The sequence below is a fragment of the Columba livia genome, chromosome 2, assembly GCF_036013475.1.
Source record: "Columba livia isolate bColLiv1 breed racing homer chromosome 2, bColLiv1.pat.W.v2, whole genome shotgun sequence".
NCBI classification, from domain to species: Eukaryota; Metazoa; Chordata; class Aves; order Columbiformes; family Columbidae; genus Columba; species Columba livia.
The window spans coordinates 143,101,038-143,125,423 of NC_088603.1; the positions used below are offsets into that span (position 1 = coordinate 143,101,038).

The 24,386-nt window shown below is 36.3% G+C and overlaps 1 protein-coding gene across 1 annotated transcript in view; it reads right to left on the minus strand.

The window, feature by feature from the left end:
* Positions 1-24,386, minus strand: part of ANGPT1 (angiopoietin 1) — a 160,365-nt gene that overhangs the window by 35,457 nt on the left and 100,522 nt on the right. The window contains exons 5-7 of the mRNA XM_065054253.1: positions 21,916-22,043; positions 16,211-16,312; positions 201-367 (exon numbers count right to left, since the gene is read on the minus strand). Of these exons, the coding sequence (XP_064910325.1) occupies positions 201-367; positions 16,211-16,312; positions 21,916-22,043 (397 nt within the window). The remainder of the gene's footprint in view (positions 1-200; positions 368-16,210; positions 16,313-21,915; positions 22,044-24,386) is intronic.

Genomic DNA, 24,386 nt, shown 5'->3' on the forward strand with positions numbered 1-24,386 from the left:
ATAATTAATAGATCATCCCTTGTTCTCAGATATATTATTTTTACTCTAACCTTCCAACAATGAGAAATCAGTTTTTTATTTTTACCCTCTTTATTCAGTTTCAATGAAAATAAATATCACATTTATCTCATATTTAACAACCAAACAATGAAAACTACTTACCACTGAGCAGAGTCAAAAGAATTTCAATAGAGTCTTACCTGTAATTCTGCTTTTCATTTCCTATGTGAAATCTGTCATACTGTGAATATGCTCGGTTTCCTTCCCAGTCCATTAATTCAATTCTTAGAGAATATTGCCTCTGACTTGTTATTGCAAAGATAAATTCATTTCCCAGCCAATGTTCACCTGATGGACTACCAAAACCCTAGAAAAAAGTTGGCAAAATAACTAGATGTAATTATTGTAATTGGTAGAATCACAATATATTAATAAAACCATCACTATATTTTAGCTATACATTCTAATTACTGGTCATAGCTTTCTGCGATCTGGTTTGACTATCTCTAAAATGAATCAATTAAAACATACCACGTAGGAGGGTCATGCAGTTCAACTGATATTTGACAGGACAGTTGAGGTTGTCAGTTGAAAACCACTTTCCAATTGCACAATATGAATGGTATGGTGCTGTATTTGCATATCCATCAATAAGAATACTGGACATAGTCATATTCTATAATACATTTCATATGGTGTTGATCACAGTGATCATTAAGACAATTAAGTCAAAGCAGAATTCTGCTACACACTAGAAAGGGTTAAAAAGAGTTTACATTAGCCTAGATTATACATCGAATTCATGTTAGCTGTGGATGATAGCTCATGTTGTAATGTCTAAAAAATGGACCATTCCTTTGCTGTTGAGTTTCTGTCACAACTGAAGGAGGGAGGCTTTTAGTTTAAAATCCTCTTCTGTATATAACACCTACTGGACAGGACAGTGTTTGTGAGTGATCATTAGTTATAACATTGGTTTACTTCATTCTTGGTCCACTAAAGTTCAAATTGGCTAACATTTTTGCTGCTACAAAGTTATTTTTTCTTACCCTGCTGAGGTGAAATAAGATATCTATAGATGCTTTGATGCTTTGAAATCTTAAGCTTAAGGAGTTAAGAATATTCCTATAGACTATCCAAAGCACAGCAGAGGGTATTGTAATTTTATTTTCTAAGAATGAAAAATAAACAGCAGTAGAGTATTTAAGGTACCTAACTCTCCTCACATTTCATATATTCAAATGATCTTATTTCCAGTTAAGTAAACAATACAGTTTTCAGACATAGAAAAATAGTAAAAAAAGTATAACCAGTTTTCAAACTGTATTCCTAGATCTGTAGTTGGGTGGTTCTTCCAGATTTTAAAATTATTTAAATGTTAGTGAATATTTTATTGCATTAAAGGTTTTATTTAATGTAATTAATTTAATTTACTATATATTAAAATTATTTTTCTTTATAAAGTATTAGTTCATACCTGAGAACTCTTAGCTCCATTTTTGTTCTTTTTAAACAATAAAAATTATTTTAAACTGTAATCTTTACTTGTGAAGAACTATTTCAACATGACTATGCTTACATATATTTCTTAAGCTAGGAAATATGGGAACTGGAAATCTCCTTATTTGCTTGCCGTGCTGGGAGTGTTTTAGAAGACCTTTGTGAAAATTTCGTGATCAAATTAAATAAAAGATTGGATGATCTTCTTGCCTATGATCAAAAAATCACCTTCTCTTACTAAGGTGCGCCTGCCGCATGGAGGAAATAAATAAACAATGAAAAAATTCTGGTTTTGGAATAGATTAGTGTGCATCCAATCTCAAATATTTTCTTTTGTCATTCATTACAAGAAGCTACTTTCCCTCTGCACTCTCCATCATAGTGTTTAACAGACAACATTTGCTCTCAGTCTCTGATAATGAACTAAACTCTGTGATCTGCCATTGATTGAGCCAGTGTAAGTTTCAAGAATAAGTTTGAACATTTCCAGAAAGCACATATTTTTCAAAGAGGGCTAAAATTAAGACACTTCCTTGGGACTAGAATTCAAGTAATGGGAGATGCATCTGTGAGACACATTGGCAAGAAATCGATCTTCTCTTTATGACATTTCAGTCACTCTTAACGTGAGATGGAAAGAGTGAAATTAAAACCCTTTCTCTTTTGTTTTTTATTGCATTGCTGCTCCAGCCCTGACTAGTTGTGTCTATTGAGGATGGAATCCTGTCTCCCCAGAGGCTGTGCAGCAGCTGAGTGAAGCTGCATTGCAGACAACACTTCACTCGCAATGCAGAGGTATACCACCTGCAAACTTTTAAAGAAACTTCATTTAAAAAATGTAGAACCTTAAAAGTTTATGATAGGATCAACAAAAGGAAAACGGGGATTTTGTTGTTGCTGTTCTTACACTCTACTCAGAAGTTGTTTTAACTAGCCTACCTGAGCAGATATTTGGTGGTCACTGATACTAGAGGCTAAGAAGATATGCCATGTTTGGCTACACTGTGCTGAGTACATAACTACTTTCTGTTTCAAATAAGCATGTTTGCCTTTTGGCTTCGAGATCATCAAGTGATACCCAGGGACAAAGTGTTTAGTCTGCAAGAACTGAAATTTGGTGGTCTGTGGTGAGTCCTGGAGAAGACTCAAACTGAAATATGGGAGGATACTATTAGCTGGCTTCTCCTTTCCTGCATGTGATTTCATTATACCCTTTATTTCAATTAGATGTTTAGCTACATAAGTCCCTGTAAGTACTATTTGTAGCTAATGCTGGTGATTTCTTGCTTTGACCACAGCAGTCTTACTGCTGCTCAAGGTTTCCCATGGTGTATCTCTGTATCTCTCATCTGCTGCTTTGATTGCATTCACATGCATATTCGACTTCATACACACTTCCTAAAATACAAAAGCTTGTTCCTCCCCTGCATAAACCCTGTCTACAGCTTTCACTGTTTTCAACCTGTTCCCTTTATCCTTTCTATCTCCTTGCCTTTTCTCTCTGCCCTGTGACTCACACACAGTTTCTCCTGTTCTGGCAGCTTTGGCAGTGTCACACCAGAACAGTCAGTGGTTTGTCTCTGACTTCCTCTCTCGCCAGTGGTCATTGCCACTTGCCTTAGAGGATGGGACAATATGCTTTGTGGTAACTACCTAACAAGCAGTTGGTCTCCTCAAAATTCAGAAGGCAGAACTTGAGCATAGGTGTTTACATATCATCGAAAGTAAGTTTCTTTGCAGACTGTATGATTTCTAATTCACAGAAGATATTATTATCTTATCTATCTCTCCCTTTAAAATAAGATTTTCAGGAAATCCTTTCTCCCTTTTTCCCAGTGCTGGCAAGCTGAGGGGACTCCCCTTTGAACTGTGGCACTATTGAATTATATTTGTCTTATCTCATTTAGATTACAGCCTATCCAGGATGCAATACATGTGGCTTTTTAAACATTATGTGTTCCCATATGTGTTCTATATAAACTCCAGACACTATATATAGTTATTCTGAAATAATAATAATTTTTCTTATTCGCATTTACACTTCCTTCTCCCTTTTCACGTGTTATTACACTAAGGTGAAAATCTATCACTAAGTGGTTTGCTCTCCTGACCAGAGGAAAAGAAGCCGCAGCAAAAGGGAACAGAAGGAATATAAAAATAAATATAAAAAAATATGAGTAAAGCCACCACATTAGTTATGAAAAACTGAATCCTATTAAAAGGAGGTACAATACTGAAACTCAGATTAGAAATGCATAGACTAAGAAATATTTTTCTTTTTTTCTTGTCAGGAGCAACTTCTTGTTAAACAAACTCTTTGCCCTTATGAAAAGAAAACCAAGGAAGTAAGCGGAATATAAAACACATCTCTGAAGCAAGGAATGTTCCTAAGGAGAAGTGTATTTTATTGAACACATAATATGGTTGGAAGAAAGAAATAAACAAACAAACAGGCATTCAAAGCTTTCATAGATCTAAACCAGAGAGGAGCAGTACATTTCTGTTAAGTACAGAATTGGGAACAGTTTCTTCAAGGATAATTTTATTATGCCAAACTCAACTGTTTCCAACCTGTATTTAGTCTGCAGTTTACTGCCTCTGTTTCAGACCTAAAGAAAGACTTACATGCTTGCTGTTTTTCTCCAGATACTTTGGCTGACTTAATTCCTACACAGCTTTCCTTGTTTACATCTTATTTATACTGTCACTGCTACTAGAGCACTACTACTTTGGCAAGATATGTAAGAAGAGAATGACATATTATTAGCCAAATAAACCCTGAAAAATGTGATTTAACTTTTTGTTTCCATTCCCAACACTGGGGCTAGCAAAAGAAATGATTGAGCCACTTTCTTTTGGTTTTCCTTCAAGATCTTTAGACTTCAAAGTACATTTCAGAATTTTATCTTTGAATACAAAACCAATTTTTTGTTTCCTTCAGCCGGAAAACTTCAGGAAACAGGCTCGTGTAATGGTTATTCCCATCTGTCCTCTATTTTTGTGCAATACTTTTGAAAACTTTTGATGTTGGGATAGAAAACACACAAACTAGAAGTTCAACAAGGTTTCAGGAGAACAGTTGCTTGGGATGAGTTGCCACTGGGAGGAATGCTGAAGTGGGCACAGACCAGTCAGCCAAGCTCAGTTGCTGAGCATGCCTTGCCCCAGAGGACCCTTAGATACCTGGGAGAGATTTGAGGGACATAAAAGAGGAACTCAAGCTAATGCCACAGAGAATCTTTGAAAATAATTGGGATTCAGGACATTATTCATAATGAGAACGGGACTTCTGTGTAGGACACAGACAAAAATCCCCAGAAAAGCAGACCTCATTAATTTTACTGTTCATGAGATAATGCAGTAATTGTTCAGTAATGAAAATTCAGTAATGAAATTCTAGCGTTTTAGTTAACAGCAGTGACAAGATGCTTTCGACCTTACTTTAGATCCTGCTTGTCATTTTGAATGGACAAGGAGTTTGATTTTGAGAATGCCTTAGATTATAGCTTTAAATTTTAAAAATTAACATTAGGAGTCATCTATTCCAGATGCATAGCTGTTGTTAAATGTGTTTGTTTCCCAGTACATATATACTCTGTCAACATACTCATTGTTTTTCATGTTCATATTGCTATAGCAAATGCTTCCAGAATTATTTGTGTTAAAATTTTGTACTTAAACTCAAGGAAGTACATGAGGTGATCCAAGTCATCCTCAGCGATCAGCCTACTGGGAAAAGGAACACCTGTCTTTCATGAATGTGTTTGTAGCTAACTAGATTTTAAATCCCTCTGAAACCCAGTGGGTCATTAGCACTGTTCCAAAATTGCATTTTAAATGACTAAGAGAAACAATGTTTTTTATTAGCTTTCTGTATTTTGTTAATTATTTGTTTCCAAGTAGAGGGATTAATTCTTTAAACTTTATATTTTATTCCAAAATTATTCATTTGGATTTGCTTAAAAATTGCATAACATTTTGAGATGACTGGCAAATAAGAAGGTTCCCAAAAGAGTGCTTAATGTAATAGGGAAAAGTGACAAGTTTCCAAAAGTTTTCAGAAGTCTTCTACACTTTCCCTATTAGCACTCTATGGAAATTAGGATAATATAGCATGGAAATATGCTTGCATCATCATAATATGTTTTCTTAACTGTTCACTACTAGCCACAGACAGGATATACAAATCTGTGCACTCACCTAGCACAGATTATTTTAATGTTTCATTATATTGTTCACATACAGAAAACATTTATATTTTTACTGCTGAAAATTGCATTAAGGTAATATTTTGGCAAAGTTTGATCTGAAATAAGTCTGTTAAAAAGACAATTAGTAAAATAAGTTTTTTATCAAGGAATAAGCAGATGACATTTTGTACTGCATTTGGAATAAATTATTATTGTAGATACAGTAACACTTGTTTTCAGAGCAAAGAAATGATACAGTATAGAACCTTATGGACAGTTTTAATCCTATTTATATAGTAGAATGAAGCAAAGGAGTTTTCTGATTCTCTGTGCCTATAACTACATAGTAAATTGTGTAAATTCTGACATAGTGCCTAACTGTTATGCAAAAAAAATAGTAATTTGTTGCTCTTTTGTATGCATTAAAGTACTTAGAACCAGGAATCACAAACAAAAGCACATGATTTTATAATATTTACTCTAAGTGACATCCAGGTTCTACATCACCTCATTTTCCAATTGCAGGTTGATTCGCAGAGTCAAAACCTAACAAAGTCATGAGTACAAAGAAACAGAATTCAATATTGGTTTTAAAAATGACCTTAAGAATTTACAAAGTTGATACTTATTCAAAAATAATAAGTACGGTGCAAGAGAGTTTTATTAGCCTTGGCAAAATCTGTGGGGGTATTCTGTTTGAATCATATTACTTCAAGTTCGTTAAACAATTATCTCTCTTACTTTATTTATTTTGTCTGATAATGCACATAGGAAGCTTTGACTTTTTATAGACAAAACAAAATTGAAACCAGACACAGTCAATATATCCTATGGGTTCATCTCCTGTTAGACAATTCACTGAATAAAGCAGATAATAATTCAGTGTTTTACAGCAGCACTTTCTTCCCAGAAGCCATAAAGAATATTCAGCTCCATTTGCCTTAGCTGAGAATGTGGAATGGATTTTGTTTAAGACTATCATTTCTATAAAGGTCAGTATACTTCTGTATTTCCATCACATTGCATTATTCATTGCATTATTTGAAATAAAGATGTGGTCTATAGAAATGACTTCAATTTCATCAGAGAAAAAAAAAGTGTTAAATAATGTTAACTTAAAAGAATGTGAGAAAAGAACACTAAATATTCAAAATAATTTCTATGAAATACTAACAAATATTTGGTGTCAAGACTAAAAAATATGTTTAGATTGAAGCCAGAGGTACATTCTCAAAAGAGTAAAACAAAAACTAAGTTATTGTCAGTTTAAACAAAGAACTAAATTTCCATATAGTCATTCCAAATTTGAAAAATGTGTCTCAAAACCTTGGCTATACCCTGCAGCAATTCAGGCTGTTGCACTTCATTCTAGACCAAATATATTAGTAGACATACACAAGTTAGGTTCATTTTTATCTTTTTCCTTCTCAAACACACACAGCATCAGTAGTAGCCCAGTTGCTGATGAGGAAGAATCACAGTGACAGAATCCAGGATTGAGGTGCAAACCTTACAGAAATGTTACCTCTGGCTATGCAGGGGACCTCAACCAGGTCAGTTTCCTACAGTGGCTCATATACAGGCCTGGATTTCAATCTCACTTCCTTACTATTTAACTAAAAATTACATTGAGACCCTCTCTTCCAAATCATCTTCTTCACAAGTGAATTCTGGGAATATACAGACACTCAGTGCAGTTCCTATTAAGTGCATACCAGGGAGGTGGGTGTGTTTTAAAGAAAAGAAAATTCAATTTTTGTATTCTAAGAAACATGAATTGCAAGCTTAAGGGACTTTCTGTTTTGTTTACTTTTGTTCACTTCAGGCAAAATGAAAGAATTTTTGGAGGTAGGATTTAATTCTTTTTTTCAGAAGACAGAGATTCATGCTGAATAACACAGATGCACATAACTAGGAACATAGATGTGACAGGAAAGACCAACAGTCTGTTTATGAGTTTGAGTAGGAACTTGAATCTCAGCCCCGTAATCCATCTAAATATCTCAAGCATCAGACTTATGAGTTACTCTTTCTTGCCTGGGCTCAGTAACTACACTAAGTAGCTGAAAAAGAAAAAAAGATGACTGACAACAGAATTAAAAACCTGGAGTAGGAATTTGACATAAGCCCCAAAGTGAAAGGCTGCTGCACTGAGTCCCAAATGGAACAGATCAGGCAGCAGATGCTCCTCCCTGAAGGGAAAGCTATTCCATGATAAGAGCACACAATTCTTATTTGGGAAGATCACTACTACAATTCTACTGAACATTCAGATCACTAATTTAAAACAGCAACCTCTCAAAATCTCACCAGACTTTTATGAAATAGCATCTCCACCTTTTGGTTAGAAAGTTCCTTTAATAACATTAATCTTTTTCATGATACTCTAATACAGGCTGCTAGCATAATTAAGCTGAATCGTGACATCATTACATAACATTTATCAAGTTTAACATGTAAATAATATATTACATGCTTATATTAACAACCTTTGAAATACCACAAGTCTTATCAGTATCTATTAATGGTGTTAAATTGAAGCACAGGTGGCAGAGTAGGCACAAACACATAGCCATGTGTCAACACAACACTTGAAACTGATGTTATACAGTAACTTTTGTTACAGACTGTACTGAGTATAACACAGTTTAAACACAACTGTATTCCAACACAAAACTGTGTTTAACTTTACATCTAGAAGTATTCCTCAAAATGAAGATGCTTCCTTGTGTGATAATATCTTCTCTGGTGCCAAAACAAGTGATACAAAGCCCCCTCAAAAAAATATTGTTTCATTCTTGCTCCCTTAGATCATACTGTTGAAATGCAACTGTAGATTAAACCTTGGTCTGAACCAGAATAGTTTCATGAGCATGTTTTCATAAAACTGAATATGGTCTCTCACCACTTTGATATCATGTCTATCTCCACTACTGGATTTAGACCTCAGGAGAAGCTGAGAACATGCTGTCTCTTTTTATAACAGCGATGAAAGTGGGAATTATCTGAGCAATAGTTGCATTCAGAAGTGACTTTCATTAAACTAGTGTGACATGTCACTCTTTATCACAGAAGAGTGGGTCTGCATGAAAGGCGGTACTCACATAATATCTTGATACACATTCCAGTTACCGAATATCATTTCCTTATATCCAACTTACTTGGTAAATGTTTGAAAGAAACAAATGACTTCCATGTCATCTATCTCAGTCACTTGAAGTAAATTATTTTTTTCAGACATAACTAACTTATAACTCATTATTTTGAAGTGTTCTGTCATAAGAAATGCATTTGTGACCACAGGTTACAAAATTATTCATGTCTGAAGTGTGCCTTTTTACCCTCTTGTACCCATAATTCATTTTCATGAGCTTATTCATGCAACCTAATAATTCAACACCACCACTCCTCCCAACCCGTCTTGTTTGTCCACAGTACAAAAGCAACTTGCCTTCAGTCTTTTCCAAGGACACGCCTTTCCTAGTTCTTGCCTATCTCACAGGTCCATTCTGTCCTCAAATCCTTCATTTTTGCTGGAAGGACCATGCTGATATTGCAGGGCACTTTATGAAATTCTTAACACTATAATCAGGGAAAGAACATGAAGCTGTTTCTGCAGAAGGAATTACGGGATATACCTCCAGCTAGCTAGCTAGATGGGTGGCTATAGTAGAGATAGTATTATGAAAACTCTTCTACTTCCACAAAACTTTCTGTATTCTTTTATTCCCAGGCAAACTTCAAAATGCTCCCCCATGTTCTTTGAAGCAACAATTCTTTCCCTCAAAACTGTATCACTAAGCCACAGGGGGAAGGAGCAGCTGGGAAGAGTGCTCTGAATATCCCCTAGCACTCTGCCAAGCAGAAGAAAGCAAACCAGAATAACTCATGTGCTAACAGTAAAAGATGCTCAGCTCTGAAAACAAGGCAGCCCTGTGCAAACTGCCATTTGGGAATGGCCTGTTACCCCTAACTGTTTGCACATTATTTGTGAAATGTTATTTGAGTCAGACCAGAACTCCAATAAAATTTAGTGACGAGGATCCTGTGCCACAAGACTGTGTTTACACATGGACCGTGGCCCTGTTCAGTGTGCTGGTACAGGTGTGGCCTAGGAATTAAGAAAGAAGGAGCTGAGTCAAGTAGGAGTAGGATCTCCATCCACTGGATCCCTCCTGTCTAAAACAGGGAAACACAAAAACTACTGTTGGAAGGAAGATCTGGATTCTTATAAAATCCAATTATCAGGAGCAGCTGTAATCTTTGGGGTGATCCCTAATAGCCAAACAATTTGGGAGTAATAACAGTGAAAATGAAAATCTATGTCTGTGTGAGATAAATCAACAATCAGATTTCCAAGGTTTATGTATCTGACCATATGTACATTAAGTGTAGTATTTTTTCCTTTGCTTATACTTTTTTGAATTACTGTTCATGATCAAAAAATAGTTTACTTCAATATAGCTCAAGCAACAATCAAAGGAGGAAACCTCTTACCTTCATAAAACCACAGGCCTGTTGGTATATAGTATTCTAGCTAGCATGTGTTTGTACTTTTTTCCACATGATGATAAAGGTTTTGTAATTTGGAATTCCTGACAAAATTACAACTCTTTATCTGAACAGCTGATTGCTTTAATTGCTGTGAACAACAGCAGCATCTTTCTAGATCTCCCAAACCAAAGTTTGGTGAAGTTCGTTTCAACAGCCATTTCGGTACTTGACATCCCATGGAATCAGGGAGCTGCATCCTGTGCTTTCTGTGGAATAAACTTTTTAGCTCCCAGCAATGTCTTTTATTTATTCTAAACAGAAAAAAACATGAATGAACATGGAAAAAAAAAAGAGCTTTTGACAAACTCGCTTGATGTGGAATAGTCCCAGAAAGTGCAGTTACCATGTTCAGAGCTGTTGATAGCATTTGAATTCTCTTTTAAAGAACATAGGAATATGACAAATGTCTCAATAACATCAGACTACTGTGAATGCAAGAAGTGTGAAGATTCTGTGTCCACGCCAATGTGTAACTTATTTAAACATTCATAATCCAGAAAAGGATTTCAAATTAATTAGGAATAGCTTGCTTTAACAAAATCAAGAGTTATGAAAGATATTGTTTCCACAATAGGAGCATTCAAATTATGAGCAAATTTATTTTTCCTGTCAAGAACATTCAGCCAAGCCATATGGTTTATGTAATTTTTGTTTAAAAGAAAAACACATCTAAAGTTGTTTTCCACTGGAACAAGAATCATGAAGCTTACACAAACAATTTAAAAATGTGCCTTGTACGTTACTTTTTACACAGTCAGCTTGAAAAACAAAGTGAGGAACATAATAATCTAATGTGACTGGAAGGGGTTGGAGCTCTGTCTGTAGTTGTTTGATTCTTCAAGTGTTTAGGGAGAAAAAAGAATCTGCACAGTCTTTGTAAATGGACAAAACTGCATCAGAGAAATATCCATCATCAATCAATGTTCCAAAAGGGACAACAGATTGAGTTTTTCCCTCTCTGCTCAGGTCAAACACAATGTTAATTTTGCTGAGGACTTATTTCAAAAATGAAGAAAAAAAAAAGTGCAAGTTAATACTGCTACTGAAGAAATATGGAATATTAAAAAAAGTTATAGTTTAGAGACAGGAATGGTGGGCAGAAGGAATGATAACAAAACTGAAAACTGGAATGGAAACTTTCACAAGAGAAATTAAAATAAGACTTAAAACACATGGAAACCATAGAAGGAATTAGGAGACAACATTCTAAAACAGGAGCTGGACACTTTGCAAATAGATATTAAATGTAAGTAACATCTGGAAGTTTTCAGAATGAACTGAAAGATGGCACTAAGAAATAAAATCTTTGTTGGAACAGTAGATCTTGTAATGAATAATGCAGGTAGACCTAGGTGCCCAAATATACAACTTACAGTCTGTAGGACTTGCAAGGACTGGTGAGGTGAAAACGTGATTACCACAAAGTGGGTCTTCCAGGTAACGGATGGCATCTATGTCCAGTCTAGAATTTACTCATAGAGGTGAACCATAGGAAGTATACTGAAAAGAGTAAAAAACATGCCTAGAAGTTCAAACACTTTCAGTCTGAAGAGGTGTCCAGCTATCTTTTAGGTAAGCAGAAGACATGGACATGGATCACCAGACTTGTTATACTAGTTATAATTTACTGAGGCTCAGAGGAATCTCAGATTATTCCAGATAACATAATGCAAATACCCACTAAAACTGCATCCAGAAATACTTCCTGCGGAAGTTCTGATAATGATCTCTGTAGTCTGGCTCTCAGTGTGCTGCAGAATTTAAGCCATGGAAGACTATAAATTATTCTTCTCTGGCATCATACTATATTGGCACTATGGAGCTAGCCATCAGTTTGACCCAATGGCTCTAGAAAAGAAAAAGAAGAAACACCAACAGAAATGGAAGTGGTTTTGTAGATGTGCTTTTCAAGCACACACGGATGCCAGTGGTGATTTCTGAGAGAAGGTGGTAGCTGACTTATTTTAAGCACTGATCTGGTGTTGTACTCTTAAATGTTAATCAGGAACATGACATTAAGAGGATGTAGATTTTACTGCTGAACTTCAGTCTTGCCTCAAAGTACCAAAAGAAAAAGCAGATTCTGGACAGAAAGATGGGTGTGGCTGCTATAAAGCTTAGGAATTTGGTTGTGAGTCTAATATGTACAAGTGATCCTAATCTAGATAATGACATTACAAATTATTAAAAATGTTATAGCTTTCTTTCATCACAGGAAGGAAAATAACAATACTGTAGCAATAAAGACATGTAGTACAATTAAAACTAACATGAAGGAAAAAAAAATGGATAGGAACAAGATTGTTGTGGGCTGGCCAAAGCATGAAATTCCAAATACCTATTGAGAGTCTTTCTCTAGTTGCAGAAAGCAAGAAAATAATTTTAAAAGTCTGAGGATTCCCCCAACAGACTTGATCCTCCAAGGAACCCCCCTAGGATTCTGGTAGTGAGTGCTGGGCTATTGAGTGTGGAATTACTTCTGTGAAATTCATGAGAACTATTAAACTAGACATGCTAAAATGCTAGAGAATAGGGAATCCAACAATCCATCGCCTAATTTGACAAAAATGTAGACAGTTGCTGGGAAAGGTGCATTCATCTGAGAACTGAATTTGAGCAAGAAGTGTAGCTAGCCAAGTTAGCACATGAGCTAATCATTTGCTTGGATTTGACTACTGCTAATAACTGCCTAAAAAATGCCAGAAACTGTGTATTAGAAAGTAAACTTGTGGAAACCCCCCTTCTAAATGTATCTCAGGTTTGCAGATGATAAGAATTTTTTTTTTTTTAATTATATTGTCCTTCTAGAGGTCAAAACTCTGGTAGTGTTTTACATTCCATCCTCAGGCAAGGAAATACGAAAAATGGTTGAAGCCCGCTTCAGGGTGACCTTAGCTGCTGTTGTTGTTGTTAAAGAAATACTTTGTTGCTCCACTTCAGATTTTTCTGATAGGCAACAAATAGTATAAGGGAAAATGCATAGCAAAATGTGAAAGCACAGACGCAGAAGATACTGATAAGAAAAGGATGGAAGGATGAACTTACAGGCCTTCCTCTGAATTTCTTCCAATTAGTATCTAGTGTACAAAACTGAAGTGGTTCAAGAGATTTCATAATCAGAAATGAATTCTTAGAAGAAAAAGCACAAATTACACCAATCTTGTACTGACAATAAATCTGCATAAAAGGTTTTGTATTTGTTTTAAATACCAAAGGAAGTGTAACTTTATTTTCCAGAGTAGACATTGGACACCAATGGAAATGGAAACAAAGGAACACAAGGGAAAAGTTAGTACCACTATTACTGTAATATCACTGACTTTGTGGCAATTTATGTATGGATGCAGCTGTTTTTTTCTGACTTCCAAAAGATTTACGGCTACTTTGTGTCTCTCTTAACCTGTTTCCTGTGCTGGTGTCTGGAAAGTATATAGAAGAGGAACTAAAGTGCTTCCATGTAAGCAGAAGACAACAGCATGAAACTGAGTCAAAGACAATGATTGCCTTAAAGTTTGTCTGAAGGGTGAGTTGGTGACAAGTGACTCATGTAACTCAGCAGTGCTGTCACTCACCTCTGCAGAGAATACTCCACGTGCTACCTTTCCAAACTAACTGCTGTAACAGTCTCGGCTTAGAGTCAGAGGGCATGTGCAATGGCCTCCTAAAACTGAAACAGTCAAGAACTTGTAGGGGCACTAGCAGTACCACAGGCTGGTGGCCTTAGTCCCTGTCCAGCTCAGAAACCAGCAGTCAGTACTTATAGCTTATAGCTAGAATAACTCCAACAGTTTTCCAGATTATTTTCCAGTAAGAACTAAATGCACTGAAACTACAAAAATCCCCAGAGAGCTATTATTACTGTTAGTATATTAATATGATACTATTTATTTCTGTTAGATTTGGGGCCCTAGTGAGATACAAGCACAACAAGAATGTCTTAGCACATTTGGGAAGCTGTATCTAACTATGGGCTGAGAGAACATGTATTAAATTCAACCAATCCAATTAAGACTGATTACCATTATATGCCTCCGCACACTACTTGGATTCCATTGGAAGAAACACGAGGTAGGTTTGTGAGGAAGGAGAGGGTGTGTGATTCAATAGACATTGAGCACCCTCTCTGAACAATGAGGGAATTAAGTTTGTGGTGTCCTTGCCTTGAAGCTCAGGCATTGTCACATATTCCAATAATCCACAAAGCATCCACCAGCCTCTATCATCCAATGTTTGGTCATGTACAATAATCACAGAAGGGGGCCTAGGCTAGTTACTTTGGTGAAACGGTTCACAGAAGCAGAGGCAAGCCTAAATCTCATCTTTTCTCATGACTTACAGGATAACTATCAGTAAAAGTCCAAACCAGATAATTATTGTTATGTAAATGATTTCTTAGAAGTCTACAGTATTCTTAAAGAGAAGCAAAATTATTTCAGACTGCTTGAAGTAGACAAAACCAACATAATCTAATCCTGAACAGGCTCACACCATTGTAAAGGAAAATTTGAGGAAAATGTTTAACTGAGTGAAGGGTTATATATGAAAAAAAGACATATGGGAAAACTTCAAAGAGAAGGGCTGTTTTTATTAAATAGTCCAAGAAAAAGCATAGGAGAGAAAAACTGAGTAAATCTCAATAATTCATATGGTATGCAGAAATTAAAACAGTCCATATGTAGGGAATGAGTGAGGTTGCACATACAAATTAATTTTCTCATAAGTAGAACTGGTAAAATCTTCACATTTTGTTTCCTCCAAAATGAATTTGTGCTTTGTATTTTATTTGACTCTGAATGAAAATAGAGTAAAACATTTTTCAAGTTTCCTGTTAAATTAAAACTTCATGAATTCTAAAAAAACCTGCCAATTTTTCAAATCCATTCAGAATTATCTATTTTCATTTTAATATTATTTTTAATTCATATACATTATGAAAGAGACTACATCCTCTGGTTATCCATAGTAGCAGAGTTCTGACCAAAATGGTTAGCTTTTACCCCTCTAATTTATATTTTCAAGTAGTATAACAATATTGAAAAGAAAGCATGCATAAAATCCAAAATGACAGGTTTTTTCACTAACCTGATATTACATTTATTTCTGAAATGGTAAGTTCTGTAACATAACTTTTTCCCATAGAAATTTTTTCTGAACTGAACTTGCTTTTATAATTAAACATTTTAAATACTCTCTTCATGTAGTGCTTTTTTGAACATTGCTCAATAAAAGATTTTCCTCTTCCAGGCTGATAACACCGTTCTGAAAACTTCACTGGGAATTACACTGAAATCCAAGTCATACCTCAGGGACTCAGAGAAAGAGGTACCATCAGAAAGTCTGATCAGGCAGCAAATAAAAAAACTCAGAAGTTATTTAAATTGGAGTTATCTTTTTGTTTTTGAGTTGGCAAAGTGAAAATAGCCTGCTGAAGTAACATCATCTGCAATTTGGTAAGTTACTTATTTTCTTTCAATCCTATTTGAAGTATCAGCATTTCCAGTACATTGGCTTGATTTGAAGAGCTGGCTTATGACTTGGGATAAACCCCAGTAAAACTTCTCATTCTTATGTGAAATACTCCAACTGCTGAAGGAGTTCCCCTCAGCTGAAAACAGCTGTGCATTAGAAACATCATCTCATACCCATTACCCCTTAGTGTCACAGCAAGTCAAAACTTCAGAGGGACACACAGCAACATTCTTTAGTGCATAAGCCTGACCTTGTTTTAATCTCAGTAACTTATCTGAAAGAAACTCTAAGTCATGGGAAATAATACTCAACTAATTGAGTAAAAAGAAAATTATGATTTTCAAAAGTAATAATTGTGACAAAAGGTGGCTCATTAAAGAGTCCAGGACCACACCACATGACTGTAGGTAGAACTATCTGCTTAAGATAAAAGGAAGTACTATTTGAAATCTAACACTGCTATGAACTGTACAGCTATTCCACAGTTTTCACCTTACCATTTTGTATTCTTTCCAGTTTTTTTGGAAATCTAGACTCCCATCTTCTCGGTGCTGTATAACTGTCCATCCTCCTCCAGCAATTTCCATATTGCAGAAGACCTATGCAAAAAGACCACCAAAGAACAATTAAACAAACATGCATTGGAATCCTGTCATCTTAGGGGAAAAAAATATTTGTGAATAACAAAACTGAGGAAGCCTGTTTTCCTACGGATTCATGCCCCATGCCCTCAATGATACCCTCAATCACTGGATTAAAACTGGAGCTCTCCTTATGCTCAGTGTAATTCTCCCAGTAATGTCTCCCTTCAGCACATTACCTGAGAACATCTGCCCATCGTCATCTTCTGCATCCCCAGTTTTCCTCTTCACATTCACTCTATGCTCCTTTTCTATTTTCTCTGCAGTGCCCCTGAAATCACGCCCTTCCTCTTAACAAGCAAGTATTTTTTCAGTGACCATGTTTTCTATAGCTTTTAGTGGAGTGTCAGCCTGTCTAAGAAAGAATCTTCAGAAATTCTTACAGAAAAAGCCCATTCCAGTAGCCCAAAATGTAGCACAGGTGAGATTATTTCATTTTGCTTTGTATTATAATGTTACCCTCAGTGTGCCAGGCAGTGTCCCAAAGCAGAAACAATTGATCTCAGTCTGAACTGCCTTGCAGCTGACAGAGGACATAGATAGGAACAGGCTCAAGAAAAGACATCTGTGGAACAAACTCAGAAGTTAAGACCTGTACTGAACATATAAGGTCAAAACCTGCGATCAATGTACTAATAAAATTCTAACTTGGATACTGAGATTTTGTATATTAATGGTAATTTAACAATTTGACAATTTTTCTGAAGTTTGGTGTTATTGTGTCAACTATCCTAAATTGTATTTGTCTGTGCTTTTGAATAGTTATATACCTCTTTTTAAGTTTGGTGTCAATATGCAATAAAGTTGAAAAGGTGTCACCCATCAGCTTAGCTTTTGGCATTCATATCAATTGTCAATCCATTCAGCATTGGTCGGTAATTTAAAGCTTTAAGTTTGTTTGCCAAATTGAAGGTTACTATTCAATTCAGTTAAATAAAAATTTGTCCCTCAGTTGACTACAGAACAATATTGCACCCATGGGCAAATCAATTCCAAATCTTTTCTACTCATAAGCATTGTCAAAGTAATCCTGTGCAAGTGCTTTTGTTTTAATTTGCTCCAGGCATACTGAGTGAAGTCTGTGTGTAGGTACAGGAAGGAAACAGAATATTGAACAGTGCAAACATGTGAACTTGATTTAGGGTAACCACAAGAAAACCCACAATTTGCTAGACAAACATTTTGGCCCTATTCCTCGTTTGGGGAAGACACTGTGAGTTGAAACATTTATCTACAGGATTTAATTTCTTTAGTCTGATTTACAGTCAGAATTTCTAAATGATGGATTTATTTCCCTTATAAGTAATTTCAAGGTCCCATGAATCCACTGCCAATTTTTAAAGCCTTAAATCCTCAACTGTATTAAGACTACCTATTTTAAAGACGTGCACAAATAAATGTTGAGGGTTTCATACAAAAATAAAATAAAATACCTATAAAAATACTTCAATGTTTTCTGAATAATATAGCAAATTAAAGGAGAAAACTGCTCATTGAAAGAAAGACTTACAGCAGCACATTATTCACTAGCTATCATTGTGTGGTCTGGCACTTTCCACAGTGGTAGACACAAACACCTGCTGTATTAACAGGAGTGCCAAGCTGATTATAGATGTTCATTGTGCACAGCTCTAGCCAACCAATGTCCTGGACTGGCTTCTGTCCCAGACAAGGTCAAAGCACTCAGCCATTAAACACCTTTTAACATGTTCTGATATTTAACCCTCTACCAGAAAAGAAGAGGATGAAGAAAAGTGACTTAGAATTCATATGCATATTTAGTTTCTGAGTTTATTGTCAATAGAATAACCTGATTTAGATTAAAAGAGCATTGAAAGCATTGCATTCTTGCCCTTCCTTAAATGTGTGTGTAAAACACTCAAGCTCCTAATAGGCATATATGAGATTATTTATTCATATTTTAGCTTTATTGACTAAATTATTATAAACCTCATAATAACAATTTAAAGATCAGCCCAGTTTCAAAGTAAACAAAGTACACAAAGTAAACAAAGTACAAGTACATGCATGCTAAGACATTACAAGTCTACATTGTTGGCATGCAGCAACAAGTTCAAAACAGCCGTTTGAGATTCAGGGAATGTGTATCTGCTATGCAGAAACCAAGCCTGAAGGCAACTGTGTCAGGACAACAGGCTCCACATTTATGGGGCTAGCACACATTTAATGGGTTAAAATTCTGACAGATATGCTCAGAGAGGCCATCAACACCAATTTGGCAGGAAGTTCACGGGCAGAATATAGAGGGGAAGGAGTGGAGGCTGTGTTCATGGCAATGGTGGCAAATGATTTGTGGAGCCATAAAGACCTAGAAACATAGCCCCCACTAGCAATTGATAACATTACATTTTCAGTGCAGTACAGCCAGAGGGTGGTAGAAGTCGTACTCGTGAGGGCATTAGACGAGACAGTAAGAGAATCCGATACATTGATCCAAGGGGAGATACGGAGGTTCTGTGTGCACTCAGACCAGGCTACCTGGCCTGCTTCAGCTCCTGAAGGTAACATGTCTTCAAAATGTTGATAACCTCATTTCCACTGCTCCTCTGCTCATCAGCAGTCTCTGCTTCCCCTGTAGCTGACCCCACCTCTACAGGGGACTGAGAGTACTCTTGCTTTTGCCCTCATCACAGCCATGGCATAATCAGTTGTTAACACCACCAAGCACTGCACACACACACACACACACACACACACACACACACACACACATCAAAGTAAGCCAGTTAATTAGCTTCATACTTTAAGCTTATCTTTTTCTCTTCTCATCTCAAAAATATGGAATATTATCAAGGTCCTTTTAAACAGAAGAGACTCTAATTTTTGATGGAGGGATGTAAGACTAATGAACTAAACTACTGAACTGTTGAAGCTAGGAACATGAAAGAAAAAATGCAATTTAAATTTGTAAGCATATAAAAATTAGGCATATAAATGGTATGGAGCTGTAAATACAGAGGATATTTTTCTATTAATATATGAAGGTAAAGCTAGGAAAAAAACTAAACTAACAGTAACATTTGTATATATGACAAAAGGATATTTTCTATTGAATGTCAGGATTCTAGTAAGTTTTCCTTAGGAAATATAAAAAGAAATGAAGCTATATTTTTGTGAACTGAAGTATAAAATTACTATAAATAAGACAGTTGCCAGTAGCTGTGAGTATTACAGAAGATAATGATATATTAGGCCTCTTAAGCCATGTCAGAGTTGTGCATTGCATTGTGGTAATTCAGATAACTAAACTGGCTTTAAACAAACGGGTATGTCTCCGTGGAGTACCTTTTAGGAGATTGCCTTGGGTCCCAGAGCAATCTAACTGCGTCAGCGTGGTGCTATCCCTGGGCTAATTAGTACTGGCACAGTGCTGCATTGATGTGATTTTGAAGCTATCTCAGCAGGAGTTCGTTCAGCTATCTCTGCACGGCACTACCTTGCAGACTGTTAATATGACCTTAATGTCTGAAAAAACATCTGTTAAAGCATTCACACTCTCACTTGCCTGGGGTCAGCTCCTGCTGTGTTATCACCAGGGCAAGACAGAAACAGGTGGTAGGAGAAACGTCCTCAACACTCTCTCTCTCCCTCTCCACCCTCCCAATTTTCTTGCTAAAACAGGCAGCCTCCAGGAAAAAATAATGCGATCATATCAGCTGGTTTGTGCTGCCTGTATTGATTGATCCTAGAGTCTGCTAACAAGGATATGGAGGAAACGCAGGGTGGCTTCCATAGTATCACTGTCCTTGTATTACCAGTGAAGTGGGTTTGAGGTAAGTACACCAGAAACATCAGTGCTTTCAGGTAACCATTGTCTTTCATTGCAACCCAGCTTCTGGGGGTGGTTTATGAACTTTAATAAGGCTAAGAAAAAACATTGACAATTTGCACATGCAGTCTGGACTTTGATGTTACTTCTCTTTTTTCAGTTGAACAACTTCTACAGAACTACTTTGAGTGTTCTTGCCCTGTTCAGTAATGCCTGAAGATGTCTATGTATGTTGTGTCATGTCAATTATTTTTTCGTTCACATTCACGAGAGTTAAATTGATATTTGCCCATAGCACTCTGCCGCCCCAGTTCCACTAGTGGTTTGTTGAACTCTAATTCCTTAGTAAACTATAACATTGTGACATCTACAGGCTTCCAAAGGCCTCTAATAAAACAAAATTCAGTTTAGAAATAAGTTTCACATATCTTAACATCATAATAAAATGACTATAGACAATATCATTAGTAATATTTGTTATTGCCTTTTTCTCTTTGCAGAGTCACTATTTTCCTGCAGTAAGAATAAGTTTTCCAGAAAAATGTGGTTCCCTCCCTCCTGTTTGGCCCATTTTCTGGATGGGTAATCAGCCTTTAACCTTGCTGGGCAACAAAGATGATTAAGGGAGTGGAGCATCTCCCTTATGAGGAAAGGCTGAGGGAGCTGGGTCTCTTTAGCTTGAAGAGGAGACTGAAGGGTGACCTTATTAATGTTTACAGATATATAAAGGGTGAGTGTCAGGAGGATGGAGCCAGGTTCTTCTTGGTGACCACCAATGATAGGACAAGGAGCAATGGATACAAACTGGAACACAAAAGGTTCCACTTAAATTTGAAAAGAAACTTCTTCTCAGTAAGGGTGACAGACACTGGAACAGGCTGCCCAGGGAGGTTGTGGAGTCTCCTACTCTGGAGACATTCAAAACCCTCCTGAACGCCTTCCTGTGTAACCTCATCTAGGTGTTCCTGCTCTGGCAGGGGGATTGGACTAGATGATCTTTTGAGGTCCCTTCCAATCTCTAACATTCTGTGATTCTGTGTGGTCCCACCAGTGCCCCATAAGAGGGAAAGCCAGCATTCCTCCACATGTCAGGCTTAGGTTATTCTTTCATGTTCCCAGCTTCAGCTGACTCATGTATCTTAGCATCAAAAGTCTTCCAAAAAATCAGTCTCCTTTACAGACAAAAGTTTCATTTTCATCAAAGAAAACTCCCCAAGATCTTTTTTTATAAGAACAGGATTATATATGCTTCAGCATTTCAAAAAGTGTTGTTATTCAGCATGTTGTGTTTTTTACAGCCAAAAATACTGTTCCCTGGTCTCTGCAAGAGAAGCAGGATTTTTATAAATCTTTATCGTTCAAAACTACTAATTCTGCTATTTCTTTCCCTGTGCTACCTGTAATCCCTCCATCAGCTTTCTTATTAATGCACTTTACTAATTCTGTTCTAAACTTTATCTCAGATTTATTTGCAGCCATAATCTGATTCAACTGAACATGCCAAGTGGGAGGAAGTGACTCAGCTATTGATTGTATGTTGGAATTTAGAAAGAATCCTCTATCAGTGAGAAAGAAGAATGTCTGGAATAATACAGTTTATCAATTTCTTCACTCTGTTGTATTCTTTTCAAGATTGAATATAGACCAGGTTATTTACACTAGTACAACATTTTGCAGAATGAGAACTTCAATGAAGGCTCCAAATACTCATTTAAGGCCAGAGCAACATCATATTAAAAAAATAAGAAAATAAAACAAATATTTACTTTACCTTTTTAGGATCTGACACATTGTTAATATAAATAGTGTAGACCCCACTTTTGTTAAAGCCAGATTGGTATACATCTGCACAGTCTCTGAAAGGCTTTTCTTCCTCCTTTTTTGCACTCTTCAGGAAAACTGTAAAACAAAAAAAATGTGATAATATAAGTTAAAACAGCAATCTTAAACATTTCTGTATCAAGAAGTTAACTTTTGCATATTGCATTCCTTTTAAACATATACAGTAATTGCTGTGCTATGATCCTTACACAGTGTAAATGCTATTAAAGAACCAGTATGAAAGTTTCAGACAAATGACAGAGTAGGAACCAGCAGAGCATCCTGTCTATGGAGAGATGAAGCCGGCACATTCCTTTTGAGTGAAAAGATCTGTGCAACTGCACGTGTTGCCCCTGACTCAAGTGGTATCTTGGAGGTTGCCAAAGAAGGCCCCAGAAATGGCACAAGGAGGTAGACGAGCTTGTTCAGTGCTGTCATCTGTGACAGATTCTCACCTAACACTGCAATGCAGAACCCTGGAAGGAAAGAGCTTGTTCCCCTACTCCATGAGGCATTGCCTTTTGAGCAAACCAGAGGCTTGGGGCAAGGGACCTGTTTACTGAAGTTTTTTGGTTTTGTTTGTTTTTGTTTGTTTGTTTGTTTGTTTGTGGCTTTGTTCCCCCCCCCCCCCATAATTATTTGCATAAAAGTTGTTAGATACAATTGCTAGAAAAAAAGAACAGTGTTAATGAAGACAGTTATTTAGACGCATTATTTAAATAATTTATTTTTGGATCAGAGCAAGAAAATAATGAACTTTATAACATCAGTGCAGAGCTTGATCCTGTATATTGCAGACAGACCACATATGCAATTTGGGGTTGAGAAACTGGGAGGGTGAGATGTTTGAAGACCTCAGTTTTGAATAACCAGGAGATTCCCCATAGAAGAATTAACATCTGATAGTGTTCCTTCACTTTCACAAACCAAAGTAGCATGACCCCACACGATACTGAAGGATATGACTTCATTCCAACAACACATACTTCAGGCACATCAGTATTCCCATGGAAATCCATCAGTCTACTCATATTCTTAAAGTTAAACAAGTCCTTAAGTGCTGTGCAGGGCCTGGGCCAACACTTCATTAATCCCTGCAATAAGGAAACAATATTTAAGTCCTCCAGACATGCTCATTGTCTGGTGACAGACACATCTTTTACATTTTTGGCTTGAAAATGCATGTTATAGGTACAAAAGGGAGTGTTCCTTATTCGGTCTCAATGAAGTGGCCTGTGCTGCAAATCTGGTGTGCTAACAATGGTGTGTAAAAAGCAACAGCCTTGCACAGCACATGAGACTATCCAGGCCATAAGATGGTATGCAATAATGCCAAGCCTTTGTAGCATAATGTATTATCTCCCCTTTGAACACTTCAAAGCAGTATTATAGGATGGCAAATCCCTGCCAGAACAATTGGCATTAATGCCATTTCACAGATGGGGAAAATGAGGAAGAGAAAGGTTAAATGCTTTACCCCAGTGATTTTGTGAATAGGTTAAAGTAGAAAAACAGTGAGAAATCCAGTCCTGAACTGTAAGACTATTCTGCTCTCTAGATAGTATTTTGCACGTCTTTTTTTTTTTTTTAATGTGTTTTATTTTGTTCTTTTAAAATTTGATTTTAACAAACAAAAGCCCCTTGATTCTCCCTTTCCATGTATTTGCTGTATATTTACTATTTTTATCCAACATCATCAATAAAAATAAAACCTGTTTCATACAGTTGCATATGAACTTCAACTGGAAAATCAACTGCTTTAAAACTTGTTCACAGTTGTAAAAGGTAGTGAGGGAATTGCAGCAGATGACACACTTCCGTGTGAGGTGGCAGGGAATGAGTTCCTCAGCAAGGGAACTCTCAACAGTGCACTCTCAAATGTGTCATTTTTTAGATAAGACATAGAACTGAAGAGTTTGTGATTTGTGTTAATTAAAGATTTCATGGTACTTTCCTGTAAGCAGATGTTACTATAGTGGCCAAAGTCCAACTTGAATAATTACTTGGGGCTGGAGCCAAAGCCTAGAGGAGTTAAAGCAAAACCTCTCATTGATTTCAGGGGGCTTTATATTAGATCCATTCTTCCTGGTCTGAATTGCTCTAATACTGTTGTTTCAACTGCGGACATCAGTCTCCCTTGTCCAGAAAATGTATTTAGTTGTGCAGAGGCAGAATGTTCATTTCCTTGAGTCTTAAAGTACTTACATTTAATACCTATCTGTAGAGAGACTATCTTACCTCCATTTAATCATTATGCACACATAAAAAACTACTTGGAAATAAATACTCAAGAGTCAATTATGTAAATTTGAATTTGGTTCCTTTTATGACTGAAAGTTATATATAAAAAAATAATGAGTATATCCTAAAATTCATATTATTTAAATTTTAGAGAAGGTAAGATTTTAATTTCAGAGTAAC